Genomic DNA, 16,078 nt, shown 5'->3' with positions numbered 1-16,078 from the left:
AGGGTGTAGTGATGTGGGTGGGATTTTTTTTCACACTTCTAAATGATACAATTATGCCAGCAAAACCTTTTAAGTGGAGACCATGCCTCAGGTCTTACCAACAATCCAAGACTGCTGAGAAATGTAAAGCTTTCCCCATCCTTATTCCTGCATCTTTTATGAGGCTAGCAGCCCAGCTTGCCAGCATCTGTTCTGCCCTAGACTGCACACCTGATTTCTTTTCATCTCACCTTCCCACCAACCTGTCCTCTGGATTTTGTTTCTTTTTCCTGGTCTATTTAAAAAAGGAGGTGAAGAGGGAGAAATTAATTCTAGTAATTCCCTTTCCTTTTCCCTTCCCCTTTCCTTTCCCTCCCTTTCTGACATACAGTGAATATGGCACTAAATTACTTCTAACGATATATCACTTTCGTGGGGAAGTAACCCCATTCCTATTTACTTTGCCCATCACATGTAATTTCAGAGGCAATGGAATTACATGTTCATAATATGTCATAAAGTTTTTCAAGGGAGGTCTGGTCTAGTGAGAAACTAGTCTTCTCATGGGCTCTAGTGCACTTTGTGTCAAGGCCAAATGGCATTTTGTCGTCATTCTGAATACGTTAGTATAAATGCTAATCACGTCACACAAAATGTTACTGTTCTCCAAATAATCAGGATTGTTATGCTGTGCATGTTTTCTTAGAAAAGAAAAAAAAAAGAGAAGTCGAGATTCTGCCCAACCTAGCAACCCGGTTGGGGTAACACAGGGGTAATTAAAAATTTAATTGAGATACATGATATGTGACTAACAAAAATTACACTTTTTACACATGTTATATGCAGTTATACATATATAGAAATATATACACCCAGGATTTTTTGCTGTTTTTTCATGTCTTGCATATATTTTCACACATCATTTGCCTCTTACAGGAGAAACATTTGGGAAAATTTGGTCTCCGAGCTTTAGGTTGTCAGAGTATATGTCTATCATTGTATGTTGCTTCCCTTCTGAAACAAAAGAAGGATCAGCTTCCCAGTAGTCTTCAGTGTTCCTGGGTTTAGTCACCAAGTTTCCAGTTCTTTGAGGTTCACACAGCTGTTTCTGGATTTTGTGAGGAAGAAATCTGCTGAATTTCTGAAGATCCAGAAAGCAACCTTTTTTTCCTACTACTTCCAGATCATTGCTTTCAAGATACTTTGTCAGGTTTTCCACTTTCTTGGATTTATCCTGGGTAGGATTCTAAGGAAATCTTACAAGACACCAGAGTAACATTTTGGGGTATAAAAAATTAGCAGGTTACTGGTTGGAAGTTTTTAATCCCTGATGGAAGCAATGTTAATTTCTCACTACTCAGGTGATCCACTGGAATGTTATGGCTGAGTTCTTGCATGTAACTTGCTCACAGTGTGATTTCATACTGTTTCTATTGATTAAATATTCCTATAAATTATTCCTGTGAATAGTTGTCCAAAGATTTTCTTATTTGTCCATTTTGGATAGTCAAGAATAAGTCTGTTACAGTTTTAGACATTCCACTATTCCCCTTAGTTTTTAAGTAGTACTTATTCAATTAACCTTCATGTTCATCTGAACAGAATTTCACTCCACAGTTAGAATTTCAGACTTAACCTGTAAGTACAGAAGTGAATGCATTAGTCTAACTCACTAAACCTTATGTCTCTTTTCTGAATTTTCTGTAAGATCATAGCCTTCTTATTTCTAAGGCACTATCTCTTTAAATTGCTTTTTGAGAAGTTTTCACTATCTTTACATGAATTTGTATTCTTATAATTCAGATCACATCTTTTTTCCTTACCTTTTGGATTAGTATTTTATACAGTTAAAAAAAACCCAAACAACAAAACAACCTTTCCCAGCCTTTTCGATGCATTTTGCTTTGCTTCAGCCCTTATTTACCACATTGCTACCTTATCAAGAAACTGTTATCGGTCTCCCCACCTAGTCTTCTTGCAAGTGCAAGGGGAAGAATCATTAGAGGGAATCATTCAGAGAAGAAATAGAAGCTGGAAGTGGGAGGTAGGCAGCTGGCTTTTTTTGGCATGTTAAAAATAGGTGTTTTCCAAATAAATATTTTAAACTGTACTGCATTCTGAGAAGAGCAAAACAAAACAAAAATATGGAACTGGATTGTTATTCTTTCATTGCTGTGTTCTATGAGCTGCAGAAATCCAAAGTACACTGTGCTTATTATGTGTTTACGTACGTGGTGATGAGAGACAGAGTGCCAAGTCCAAAAGTGCAGATTATTATCAATGCCTTTAATACTGTGAGATCTCTGGATGACAGTAGTATATCAAGCTAATACTTTGGTAGATTATTAACTACTTTACTAGACAGAATTTTATCACAGCTATACTTGACTTTGTGTCTGTGTTTAATTTTTTCCTCTAGTCATACTGTTTCCATCTCTTAATGAGAGGGCAGCTGTTCAAAATAAAGTACACAGGAGTTCAGAATGGGCTATGGACATAGCTGTTTCTTTGTCCCTCATTATTTTGCACAAACCTTTGAAAATGAAGCCAATTTGTGGATTTTATGTAGATAAATTATAAATGTGTGTGTTTCTTTCATTAATTATTTGCCTTTTATGACTGCAGCTTTGTCAAAACTTTCTATGACTGTTCCTGCTGTTTGTCTCAGAAGGGTCCTACTGATCCTAGGTCTTGTCAGATGACTACATAGGGCTGCCTCAGTAGGGGAATTGGTCTTTATTAAGCAGCTTAGCTCCCCTGTTTCTCCTTTCTTCTTTTATTTTGCAAGAAATTTTGAGAATTCAGGCCCAAATTAGTTTATAACCTTTTCTCCACTTAACATTCAAATAAGATTATGCTTGCTCCAGCTTCCACTACTTGTTTGTCATAATTTTGGCCTATTTCCTGTGTTCAATTGCTTCTACTATGTGAAACAACATTAACATTAGTACTGTTAAACTCATCCAAATTAAAAACTACAGTGGTAGTAATCTGTGTAAAGACCACTAGACTTAAACAGAAATCCCTTCTCTTAGGAATGACAATAGAGAGGAAAGCAGGAAATCAGAGCTGCCCATGCCTAGTCCTGCTTTTTTGAAGTCCGTGGGAGTTTTGCCCCCAGTGTCAGTGAGGCAGATTCAGGCTCTTGCATGCTGTGTTCTTGGGTGCTGTGTTGCTTCATGGAAAGTTTAATGCATTTGGATAAAACTTAAGCTAATTAGGTTGTGTCATGGTTATAGACAGGAGTTAGCAACATCAAAGCAGCATAATTTTGCTTTTATAGTCCTAAGTATCTTTACTGAGTAAAGTATTAGGCTTTTGCATTCTTTGTAGATTACTTCAAATTGTTTGTTATGAAATAATAATGCTATTCTTGTTATAAATGAACACATCTGTGATACCTATTCCTATTTTAATAATTTTCCTGGTGTCTACTGGTGAGGTTTTAGGAACAGTTTGGACCTGGCTCACCTCTACTGCCGCTGACGTGAACTTCAGTGTTCCTGAAGGCAGTAAGGGACAGCCTTGACCAGTGCAGAGCACATTTTAAAATGCCACATAATGTGTACATTATATGTAATATTTCTGCTTGGAAAACTGACCAACAGAGAGCCAAGCAGAAATCCACAGGTTTCTCCACAGTGCCCTGCTGGCATCTTGTGTCCATGACCTGTAAAGAAAGCCTTCATCACAGATGGAGGAATTTGGGAATTCCTCCCGAAAGACTGAATGATGATCCATTCTTCGTATCCTGCTGAAGCTGCCTGCTCTTGATCCAGCTTCCAATGACTTCCTTTGCCTTTCCACTGACTTTAACTGGATTTAGTGTAGGCCTGACATTGTTAGATGCCATTTTTAGGAAAGTAATGTATTGGGGGATGGGGGTTTTCTTTGTTGTTTTGGAACATAATTCAAGCATAACCAAAAACTCATTTCGGCGAAGACCAGCTGTTGAAATGTGAGGGGGTCCAGCCCTTTCTGTTTTGCCTTTCTGCTACATTCTCTAGTAACGAATAGTCTTCATACCAAATCATCACGTATTATAAGTGCTTTCCATTGAAAAGCCATAGTTGTTTGTATTCCCACACCAGACCTGCAGGGAGGAGCAAGCCCTGGAGACACAAGGACAGGCATAGATGCGTGACCATGTTGCTCACAGCACTGTTCTGATACAATGGCCATTAACTTAAAAGGAAGGCTTAGGATGCTTTTATTTTTACTAGTACAAAACGTAGCTGCAATTTTTAGTTCTGTGTCCTGAAATCTCATATTTTATATTTTTTTTTTATAACATCACCTGCTGAGAAAGGAACCTCTTCATCCTTGGCATTACTTTAAATGTGTCTGTTGTGCCTGGTCCTATTTTTTTGCTCTCTGTTCTGAACATTTTAATGGTATCACAGTCAAAATCACCTCAAGTAATAGTTTATCCACAACTCAGAGCTTTTGTGGAATGCTTTTAATTTCCTTCTACTTTCATATTTCTTTCTGTCTCATTCTGTGTGTTTTCTAACATTTTGTCTGTTGTTTGTATTACATCTTCACTGACTGACTTATGCAATGGTCAGCTCTTTTTTTATCTGTCCAGTTAATGTGAAGAAGTTAGTAGTGTTTACAGGTGACTATGTGAGCCTACCTGTGCTGCCAGTCTTGAGTTATAGCTACACATCGCTGCTTATCTTCAAAGCCAACATAACAGCAAGATTGGTGAAGAATTTAATGCTGACATCTTAAAAATTTTTTAAATATGTTAGGGTGGTTAGGATTGAAATTCCCAGTGACTTTTAGTGGAAATTTAGATTCCCTGAGTACTTAGGTGCTTTAAAAATGATTCTTCATATTCTTCAAATCAAGTAATGTTAAGTACAAAAGAAATTAATAGTGATTTGCTAAACAGTTTGAAAATCACAATAATTCAGTATTAGTTCAGCCTGCCTAGTACAACTAAAACAAGAGGAGAAATATGCATTGCTAATTATCAACCACATATCTTCAGGTATGAGACAGTCTGTGCTGCATGGTTCACATGGTTTGTTAATCCTTCCTTCAGGCTCCTCGCATCGTGTAGCAGTGAGACCACAGCCCATGTGTAGGCACACTGTCCTGGAATAGCTCTGAGTCACGCTGCCGGAGAAGAAAGCCGGCTTTGTGGTATGCACCATGGCAGCGCAGGCACCCCCACCGCCTCTTGTGCCTCTGATGAGGATACAGCTTCATAAACTCCTCTCTCTGAGCCAGCTTAGCTCAATGGACCAGGACAAAGTGGGACAGACGCCGGTCTTCCCCTGCTTTCCTGCTTGCTACAGCTGTCACCATTTCAGTCAGAGAGGCATAAATATTTATCCCCATTGCGTTTACCTACACTGCAGTCCATCTTTTTTATATTGACAGCAGTAATACTAGCAGTACGCATTACTGTAGGTGATATGTAATTTATAATTGATTACTGCTACAAGAATCTATCTGCTTTTATATGACACACAATAAAAGACATAAGGTTGGGTGTAGCAAATCTGGTGACACCAGCAGAGCATGGCAGTGCTGCCATTTATTTGAGTGTAGGCCTACTGTTTTCCAAATCGAGAATTTTGTTCTTCACCATTAAAATGTTTTCTTTCTGGAATCTGAGTGTGACAAAAGTGGAAGGAAGCATTCAGCTTCATATTGCGTCAGCTGTCAAGTTAAAAGGTATCTATTTACTTTGGGAAGCTAGCATGAGTCATTCCGAAAAGTTTATAGAAATTGTTTTCATCATAATATGGAACAGGCTCCTATTACGCAGTATACATGACTCGTGCTCTAAGAGTTTCTCAGAAAACAAATAACAAAGTGGTTTAACAGATTATTTTTATCAGTGCTTCATAATCAATACTTTTCTCTGTAATTGTTCGAGATAACTGTAACCAGTTCTGTCTCATCTATCATTATCCCTTCTGTTTTGTTGCCATTATCCCTCCGCACAGTTATGGATACTGAATATCATTTGGGTTAGTTGGGAGTCCTGCAATAGGCAGCATAGTAGTAGCAGTGACTGTTCACTTATGACTTCTGTTTTGCAGCCAAAGTGCTGAGGTAGGGAGTGGCAACAGTATATTAAGTTTTCCTTTTCTGAAGTAAAGGGAATAGAAGAGTGAAGCCAGAATCTTTTAGGAAAGATGGTTAAGCGCCAGGAGACTCTGGGGCTGAAGTACTGGAGGGCTGAAAGAATTGGCAATCCCATAGGCAATTTCCATGCTTCTGCTAAAAATAAATGCCATAATAAACTTGTGCCTCATAATATATCCAAGGTATATAGCAAAAGCCTGCTAATGCACATCCACCCTGCTGAGGCTATTGCCATATATTAAACACTCCACAGAGACCAAAGGAATTTTAGGAGGAACTCAGTATCTCTGGGAGCTGGGCCGGAGCGAGCTGGCCAGGGATAGCTGGAATTTCTCTGCTAAAATACATCCATTGGGAAAAAAACAAGACAAGCCAACAGGTAGTCACATTTTTATCTTCTTCTCCAGCAACATGTTACCAGTAAAACAGCAGATATGGCAAGTGTACTGGTGTTCAACAACAAAAAAAAAAACCTATGAAAAGACCCACCAACCAGGGACCATGTATATTTATTTACTTATTTCTTTCCATCTGCAACAGTGAAAGGTGTGGAGTATTTAGTTCGCATCCGTGATTTCTTTATGAGGTTGGGCTTTGGTTTTGTTGTTTTATTTTTCTCCTAGACTGAGAAGTTGTTTTCTAATGCTAGCTCTTTTAATGCCATTTCACTAATGAGAGTACTTCAGAATTATTGGTTGGAGTTATTCAGTTTTCAGAATGATGTCTGACAGAAAGAGGGTTAAATCTGCCATCTAAAAGCAATATCTGTACACTAAGCTGTAGTTTTATACTGTACCAGACTAGGCATCTCTGGAAAGTGCAACTCTGAGCTGTCATCATGGGGATGTCTTTCTGGAAGATTTTTGGAAATGAAGCCCTGGACTATCTAGGAAGTGGTGCCTGAAAACACTACTAGCTCTCTCCCATACAGCGCCCCTGCAGATTTTTTTCTCCTACTCTTCTTCAAATAGACCACAAGACCCTTTAACTCACTGCTGCTTTCTTGTGCTGGGGGCCGCCGGTGAAAGCAGCTCAGTTCGGTGTCTGCCCTGCTCACTGTTTGTGTGCTGGCAGTGCTGCCATTTCCCAGGCTGCCAGGAACTGCTCACACATCACGAAGGTCTGTCTTTATTCGGGCTGCTGGGTATCCAAGGGCAAGGCTAAGATGAAGACAGCCCAAAGCAAGCTTGCTTTTTCCTTTTTTCCACATTTTGGCTCCCATGGAGATCCAATGTTCCATGCTTCAGTGGCGTCACCTCCTACTAGCCAGAGCCAAGCAATGCTCTTGGGTACCGACATATTCTCTTCTCCAACATGTGTTCTCTGTGTCCCAGGAGGAAATTTTTGAGCCTTCCACTCTGGGCTTCTTTCCTGTATCCTGCTAGAACTGCTTTTCTGTTCATTATTTCCCTTCCAGAAAAGCTATGTTTTTGGACAAGGGTGGGGACTGTTTTATTTCTCTCACAGGAAAGAGACTTGGGCACTTAGAACTACTTCTCATGCCCAAGAAAGTAGCAGTGGGCTACAGTACAAAACAGCTATTACTGCTCAAACTTGAATTACTCATCTGAGCAACTAGACTTTCCTAATTAGGACTAAAAGTTTCAGAAGTGTGTCAGGGTGTTTTTCCCTCCATCAAAATTTAGACATTTAAATGTTAGGCATCTATCCTTCATTAATATTCTAGTCTTCCTCTGTAGCCAGTGGAGAGATAGACCCTCTGGAGGATAACTTGTCCCATCCTGACAAGTCTTGTAAAACGGGATGAATCAGCTCTTAAGTTCCTAAGCCATCAGCAACCAGATTTTTAAATTTAATTAAGGCCCGTTTAGAACTCACTACTTTATGCTTTCATCTTTTAATGTCTTTTAAAACAATCTGAATCTTCTGAAAACATTTCTTAGCTCTTTTGATTATATGCTTCTTTAATGGTAACTAGAGGATGAAATTTCCCAACCATACTTTCTTGTTGTGGCCCTATATATACAAAAATAATAATTTAGAACTAATGAGCAACATTGTCTTGGTGACACTATTCCATACTCAGAAAACCAGAGTTTGTCAGATATTTTTATTTCCACACATTTGGCCTCTGCTGTCCTGACTCAAACCCTTGGTTAATTTTCCTAGCCCTTTTGAGTTTTTGGCTCTTCTGGTTTATAATGCTACCAACAACATCAATTTAGAAGAGGAAGAAATCCGACAGAGGCTCATAAATAATAATGGGACCATGGAAGGAGGATATAAGCTTCAGACTGTGGATGTTGATCCAGTGGGTAAGTAGTTTTTGGCTTTGTTACACAACAGATTTTGTTTGCTTGTCCATAAATAAGCATCTTCTGTGTTAAAATAACCACACAGTACGACTGTTTCAGGTTTTAAACTGTCCCTTTAAGCCTCATTGTTCCACTAATCTGAGACACCTGTGCTCAAGATATCTCTTTTAACACACACACAGTTGTCCAGATTGCTTTAGTCAGTGTTTTGCTGTCTGGTTCAAAAAGGCTGGGACAGTTCCTGACAGCTCCTCTGGTAGTTTGAGGATAAAGAAGTACGATTTACAGCCAGAGCTATAATGAGACATTTTGGACCTCCAAGGCCCCTTATGCCTACTCCTCAACCCTGTTGTTTGTGCTTCCACCAGCTGTAGCCCTTAATCAATCTCTTTTTAGCTCTCATCTTTTCCCATTCAACTTCTTCCAGTCAGAGATTGTGCTTCCCTTGGGAGGGAGGAGGTTGGGGCTGGTGGAGTGCAAGCGGATGCAGCATGCACATTCAATCCTTTCCCTTGAGCAGCAGCAGTATATGTTGTCCCCTGTTGTGCACCCCTCCATTGCCACTACTCTACAGATAACAATAAAGAATTTCATTTGAAGACAGCTTTGTGCTGTAGACTGGTTGATGAGCTGAGGGCAAGAAATGGAAGACGATTAGATGAAGAAATTTACCATTAACACTGATATATTTTTATTTTTGCAGAAAAATGTTTAGCTGAAGAAAACCCTCCAAACTATTTTTGGCCAGATACCAGACCAACTGTGACCAATTTCACATTATGCCATGGGAGCTCAGTTCAGACTGCATCAAGAACCTGGTATGTATTCAAATATCTGAGAAGCTGAGAGCTTCAAATGCAACTTTCTGGTTATATAGTTAAACTACATCCTTCATAATGGTTGCCATTGGCTGGTATTGTATTTCAGGAAGATTATTTCTATACTGTGAGAGATTATGTGTGTGCAGTGAGCTTCATTGGTAAGAAAAAAAAGAGCTCATCTACCACTTCTGTAGGGTATATTAAGGCCCACAATACATGTTGAAAGTGACTATAAAAATAGCACCTTCTTAAAGAATGAAACTCCTTTTTTCAAGTCATGATGTTTATGTTACTGAAACCAAAGTTTCACATTTGCTACCATTCTGCTACTACTATCTGACTTGACTAACAAATTCTCAACAAAATTCTATGAAGATGAGATGTGTGTTTAGTTTAATGCAGAACCTCTCATCTCATTAAGGCAAAGTAAAAGAAATCCTGTGAAACTAACATTTTGCCAGTAGTTAGTCATAATTGAAGGTGGGGACAATCTTGTGCTTAAAGATTTGAACTTGTGTTTTTAAGGTTTAGGATAAATTTTCCCTAATGTAGTCTTTCTTTGTGAACATTTACAAAATACTTAGACATTGTATCTCTATTCCCCCTTTGTAAAATGGAAATATTATTACTTCCTTTGATACATTATCAAAACAATATGGCTTTGATCTCGTTTGAGTGCCTTGGACATGGCAATGATGATGCAATATTAATTAATTTCTTCAGTATTTAGGATGATCACTATTAAATGCAATATAGTAGTCTTATCCACCCACATTGCGTCTGGAACGTGTTCTGAGAAGACTAGATCTTTTACTTTTTGAAAACAATATGGCAACATGGATATGAATCAGCTTTGAGGTTCTGCGCCAAACAGGAAAGAAACCAGCATTATATTTAAATAACTCACTTCCTCAGCCTCTTAGTCTTGTACAAGAACTGCTAGATTCTGATTGACCAAATTTTGTTGTAGAGTCAGTAGTGCAGAAGTCAAATTGTTTTTATGTCAGAGCCTCAGAATCATTAAAAATTAAGGCTTCTGGCCTTTGCTGCCCCAGTATTGCTTATCTTTATTGTTCATTTGTGGTCTACACAATACCATTGATTGTCCGTGTACAGCACTTCTCATAAAAAAAATTACCGTGTTTTGCCCTGTGCTATGCTTTCCTTGCTTCTGCCTCCACGAGCTTTTGCCAGTATGGAGCACAGGTGGGATATGTTCTGAGAGAAGAGGAAGCTCTCCTAATGGTCTCTTCTAGTCCTGTGCATCCCACAGTAGAAGGTTACCTGCTAGTGTGCTGTTACAATAAAGGTGATCAACTGGGGAATAATGTTATTCTGCGCAGTGAAAGGATAACTTTTTCCCATTCTCCATCCTGCCTTTGCCATGCTCTGATAACATGATTGTCTTTAAAGAAAAACTGAGGAAAAAGTGTGTTTAATTTTGGAGCCATATCAGGGTATTTTGCTATGGTACGGCTTTTTAAAAAAACATTTAAAAAAAAAAAAAAAAAAAAGATTTTATATCTGCCCTTCACCTTGGACCTGGATCTGATGGTGACCTACCCTAGTTTTCATGGGTGGCATAAGTTTATATCTCCACATAGCTCCATACATGTTCTTTTGAGAGGTATTACAGCTTGCTGTTGACTTGATCAAAGCTGTTTATATCAGTGGGAAATTATAGAAACAGCATCTTATTAGGCCATAATAGGGGCATAATAGGTTGTGTCAACATTTGGGTCTGTCCTGAAATACAAGGTCAGAATTTCCACTGATGCAGTTTATCAGATCAGTATAGGAATCAGCTGGGAATCTGTCCAAAAGAGCTAGGGTTTCTCTCAGCACTGTCACTTAATTGATCACATATTTCCGCTGTCAGGCATACATATTTCATTTCACTAGGGGCTATGTTGCTAGGAAAATAATGAATTGAGAAGAGTGGACCACTGTGACACCTACAAAAGAATTATGAAACATTTACATAATTTTGCTATTGTATTTCATGTGGATTTTGTCATTTTTCCTCTTTAGCTATTTGGGTCTGAAGAATTATACATCATACTGGGGCCAGCCTGATCTTAGAAATTGCTCAGGTGGGTATATTGGTATTGGTCTTTGGCTAAAGGAATGGCTTTGTAGACTTTGGTTACTGCTTACTATAAGGAAGTTACATTAAGGAAGAATATCCTCCTCCCTTATGCTAAGTTGTTTAAAATCTTTCTAAAAAAATCAGTGCAAAGCAAATATTTGAACTCTGAGGAAGTACACCAAGTTGAATTCAGCCCACCCATGAAAAGCTCTGGATACCAATTAATGAAATAAATCAAATTCTTCAGGTAATTTAAGCAAGAATAGAGGCAGGTGGTAGCTTGCCTCAATTTGATGTTCAGGTTCAGACAAATTTTAAAATGTTTCCAATGCCTGCAGATGCCAGTGGAAAGACTCCCACTCTCTTCACTGGGCTTACGATCAGACATTTTCAGATTTATTCTCAGTTTGCAAAATACCCCTTGATGTCATTCTGGCCTTAACGGAGTAATAAAATAAATAGACAACAATTTTATGGCCCCTTTTATTAGTGCCAGAGCTAGTGAAGAGAATGATACTCTCATACTCAGCACCTACAGTAAGCTCCTGTTCTGAATTGCTTCTTGGAGAAGCCTCTTTTTCTTTCTCCACTGATAAAGGGGTCATGGGGAGCCTGGCTACCTAACTTAGTTGATTGAGTACATGCAGTCAGGCTATATGAAAACATCGTCTCATGTAAAATGAACATTCTACAGTAAATGTAGCAAAAGCTGTATTATAAAACACAACATAAAAACAACACAGCCAGTTGCAGACTAAAGAAGGCTGATCTTTCAAAATCTTATTTGCAAATGCCAATATATCTCAAATATTCTGATACTGTAAAATGTTAGTGTTTACATTAGTTTTCTATCCAGGTAACATCAAACATACAGTTTAACATGTGATTTACACTAATGTTTTGCCATTGGACACAGTATCAAACTTTCCTTACCAGGAAGATTCTTTTCATGAAATTTGTTTGTGTGTTGTGCTTGCCAACCCTCTGAGTAAGAATACAATCTTCTGAAGGAACTGAAACATTTACAATGGGGTCAGACTTTCTCCCCAAATCTTAAAAGAGTGAATATTTTGTCAGTAATAGTGACTTTGGATGCATTTGTTTCACTTCAAGAGTGAAACTGGTTTTCCCAGTGAAAAAAAAAGATAACATAAGGAGAAAAAAGAGAGAAAATATGCTTTTTCTTTCTTACTTCCCCTTTTTTCTTTCAATCAGCCCTTTCAATAATAGTTCTGATTTACAAATTCAAATCAAATTAAGGAAAAGAAAGACACAGGCAATGAGGACAGTGCATAATAATCAGCAGGTTCTATATACTTTTTCATATAATTATAAATTTGATAAAATGATAAAATCCAATGTTCATTAGAAGTACCACAGAACATGCTCTAGCTTTCAACAATGAAGATAAAAATTCGTATTTCTCAATTACTTCAGGACTGATATGCATTATTTTCTCTATTTACTTCATTTTACATGTATACTCACAGAAAATGCAGCTGATATAGCAAATCAGCTTCTGAATCTCACTGGTGAAGGGCAGCAGCTAACCTCAGACAAAGTAAATGATGTTGTGCAGAAGCTCAAAAAAATTGTGAACGATGAAGAAATTGATGAATCTCTGGGTTCTACCGTGGTGACAATTTTTTCCAATATTCTAACCAGTTCAGACAGTGTGTTGGCAGCATCATCTTCAGAGTAAGTATTTCTGCATTTGAGACAAGCTTTTGAGAGCAACCTGCAAGGTTGGAAGGATTCATCCTTCCATATATAGACAAACAATTACAGTAAAAAAATCAAACTTTTCTGATTTCCATCAAAAAGAATTTTCCAAATTAGACATACAAATATTTCTTCTTATACTAAAATTAATGTGCATGACAAAGATAAAGTATTTGGATGGAAGTCTCCTGATACATGACACAGCATAGATCTCAGTATTGTTGGAAAATCATTTCAGGAGTAGTGATATGTAGTCAGATAGTTTCCGTTAATCAAACACTTTTGTTTTCAACAGAGATGCATAAATTTACAGCCTGACAGTCTCCTTGTGAATACTGTCATCTATGAATACTATCTATCTGTGAATTCTATCATCTATGGGTGACAGAAACATAGTCAATAATAAGAGGATCATCTTAAACATGGAGAGCATACAGAGCATAGTATTTTTTTTTTTTCTGTATTCAGTTTTTAGAATAATTTTTTCTGGTTTTAGAGCTCTGAAAACTCTTGATGCCCTGGCTTTAAAGATCCAGTTCACTGGACCATCCATGAGTATTTCAACACGAAACCTCGCACTTGGAGTGTCTTCTATAAACTCAACTTCATTCAAAGGTGGTTCTTTCAGCGTCAGTCCACAGAATAATGCATCTGATTTCCAGGTATGGAACAAGCAGTTGTATTTGAACGTGAAATGTGCCTGTTGTTCCAAGAGTGTTTACTGTGGTTCCTATAAAACCACTTACAACTCCCAATTCTCCCCCTACTTTCTATTTCCTTTTTCCTGCAATCATCCAAACAGATTAATGTAGTATTTCCTTGAGTGACAGGAAACCCAGATAAACTCACATGTTCCATATGGACAAAAAGGAATTTGCTTACAAACTTTATCCTTTTTAGTTTTGGGGGTTTTTTTACTAGTCAAAAGGGAAAATAACAGTCTGCTGTACTACCCATTATACACTAGCTAACAACTCCATTGATGCATTTCAGCTTTACAATAGGTATCTACATGTAGATTTTTGCAGATACAATAGCTCTTCAACCTTCCAGTATAGTTTAAACATCTACTGCTAACAGAGACCTAAGGCTGAACCAGCTGTCCACATGTAGGTTGATAAGCTTGTGCCATTTGGGATGTCCAAGGCAGTTCAAGACATTCATGTGGGGCTTGGCCAGCCTAGACATGAAAAACAAAAGAAACATAGATCACTCACAATACAGAATGGTCTGCAGTGCTACAATATCTAGACAGGCTGCTGTAGTTAAGATATTTGTCATCACCTCAAAAACATTTGTTCTTCTTTTTTCACAAATAGAAAAGCTCAGATGTGTAAAAGCTATGAAATAGCATTTGAGAGGCACATGAGCACCTATTGGGATATTGCAAAGGTTCTATTGAAATCAGTAGCAATGAGGTGCCTAGACTTTTTAAATTTCACTATGTGCCTGTCTGCATCTTATGGCACCTAAATGCTTTTAAAAATATAGTGCAACGTATTTTTTTCTCAGTTATTTAAGAGGTCTATGACAGAGGTAATGTAACCTCAGTTTTCTCGGAGTCAAATGCAGTGAACCTTACTTGGAGAAAACACAGAAAAGATTAAACAGGAAAAAAAAAAAAAGAACCCTACTGTTGTTTGGGCCAGAGGAACCAAATCTGAATCCAGACAAAACATGGCATTATGATAACAGTAAAAGACTAATCACTAGAGTATAAGCAACTTATGGAACCAGATTAATCCCACTGCATATTGGCAAGACAACAATGATAATAAATTCCTAATAATTTTATAAAGTACTGTCTACTGTAAAAATCAAAGCCAGTAAGTAAGACAGTGCTATAAAAAGTAGTAGTAATATAATAGGCTGCAGGCCCTCTACATAGAGTGTATATAGACCTTGGATCAAAACTCAGATGCTGGTTTAAATAGATACAAATGGATTAAATGTAGTTGAGTTTTCACATATTTATATTCATAGACTTTTTGGCTGAAATTTCTTTGAATCAATTTTACTAGAAATTTTTGATCATTGTGAATCTACTTTTGTTTCGCTCCTATTAATGAAGCTCAATAGCTGATTGTTCTTTGATTGTTATCAAAGGAACATTTCTCCTCCAGATTTCATCCTGTATTTATGGAAAGAGGAAAGGAAAAATTCTGAAGTCAGGTTTGGGATGTTCGCACGTATAATAAGAATTACCATCTGTGGCTTGAGGACATCCAGGAATTTTCTTGCCTTGGAATCATTTATTACAGCACTGTCTAAATAATCATAAAATCCAAACTCCATCAAATTATTTATAATGTTCCTATTGGAACATGAGTTTTTTCTCAGACTTTTACATTTCCAACAGCTGACTGAGAATTCTTAGCATCCTTCCTACCAGAAAAGTCTGCAGCAGCTGTGGTCACCATTTATATTTTCCATGCCTATCAGGAAAGATACTTGCTATCCCTGCTGGAGAGAGATTCCCTTGTGAAAGCCCAGGTTTTTCACCAGTGATGTGATGATCTATCCCAGGCTCATCAGGGAGCATTAAACTCTTCAAGCTGTATGTCAGAATGTTTCCAGATTTTATTTCATTTTTTTTTCTTAAAGTAGATATCAGGGAAATGTATCCATGGCAATTTGGAAAGATTCTATTTCAGTCCCCTGTGTCTTTACATTTCTTGCCAAACCTTTGACTAAGTTAGCTTTTGATGATTCATATTATTAAATTGTTCCTGTAATATATCCATATTTCTTTATAGAAGCCTCTTCCACTCTATTTGCAGACAACACCTAATGGGACATCTTTATCACACACACATTTTCTGTTTAATGTGGCAGAATTATCCTTTGAAAACCTTTTATTCAACTGCATTTAGCCCCATCAGAAGATATGTATGAACCACTTGCTAATTTTCAAGGGTGCCTGTTATTCATAGTAAATCAGTGAAAGTTTAGAAGTTAAATAAATCTACCAGGAACCTATGGTTTTTAACTTTCTTTATCTAATGGTGCATTTAGGATCATAAAACTGATCATGAGAGGCATCAACACATGACCAAGTTGCCTCTGGAGAAGTCAGGAGTGTGAAT

General features: G+C 37.7%; 1 protein-coding gene across 1 annotated transcript in view; it reads left to right on the top strand.

Moving 5' to 3' along the window:
* Positions 1–16,078, top strand: part of ADGRG6 (adhesion G protein-coupled receptor G6) — a 117,040-nt gene that overhangs the window by 74,294 nt on the left and 26,668 nt on the right. Inside the window, exons 11-15 of the mRNA XM_075707705.1 lie at positions 8,215–8,360; positions 9,064–9,178; positions 11,213–11,274; positions 12,761–12,968; positions 13,489–13,654. Coding sequence (XP_075563820.1) covers positions 8,215–8,360; positions 9,064–9,178; positions 11,213–11,274; positions 12,761–12,968; positions 13,489–13,654 — 697 coding nt within the window. The remainder of the gene's footprint in view (positions 1–8,214; positions 8,361–9,063; positions 9,179–11,212; positions 11,275–12,760; positions 12,969–13,488; positions 13,655–16,078) is intronic.

This window comes from Pelecanus crispus, chromosome 3 (genome assembly GCF_030463565.1).
Source record: "Pelecanus crispus isolate bPelCri1 chromosome 3, bPelCri1.pri, whole genome shotgun sequence".
Taxonomy (NCBI): Eukaryota; Metazoa; Chordata; class Aves; order Pelecaniformes; family Pelecanidae; genus Pelecanus; species Pelecanus crispus.
Note: the sequence above shows the minus strand (reverse complement) of the source record. Positions and strands in the feature narration are given on the sequence as shown.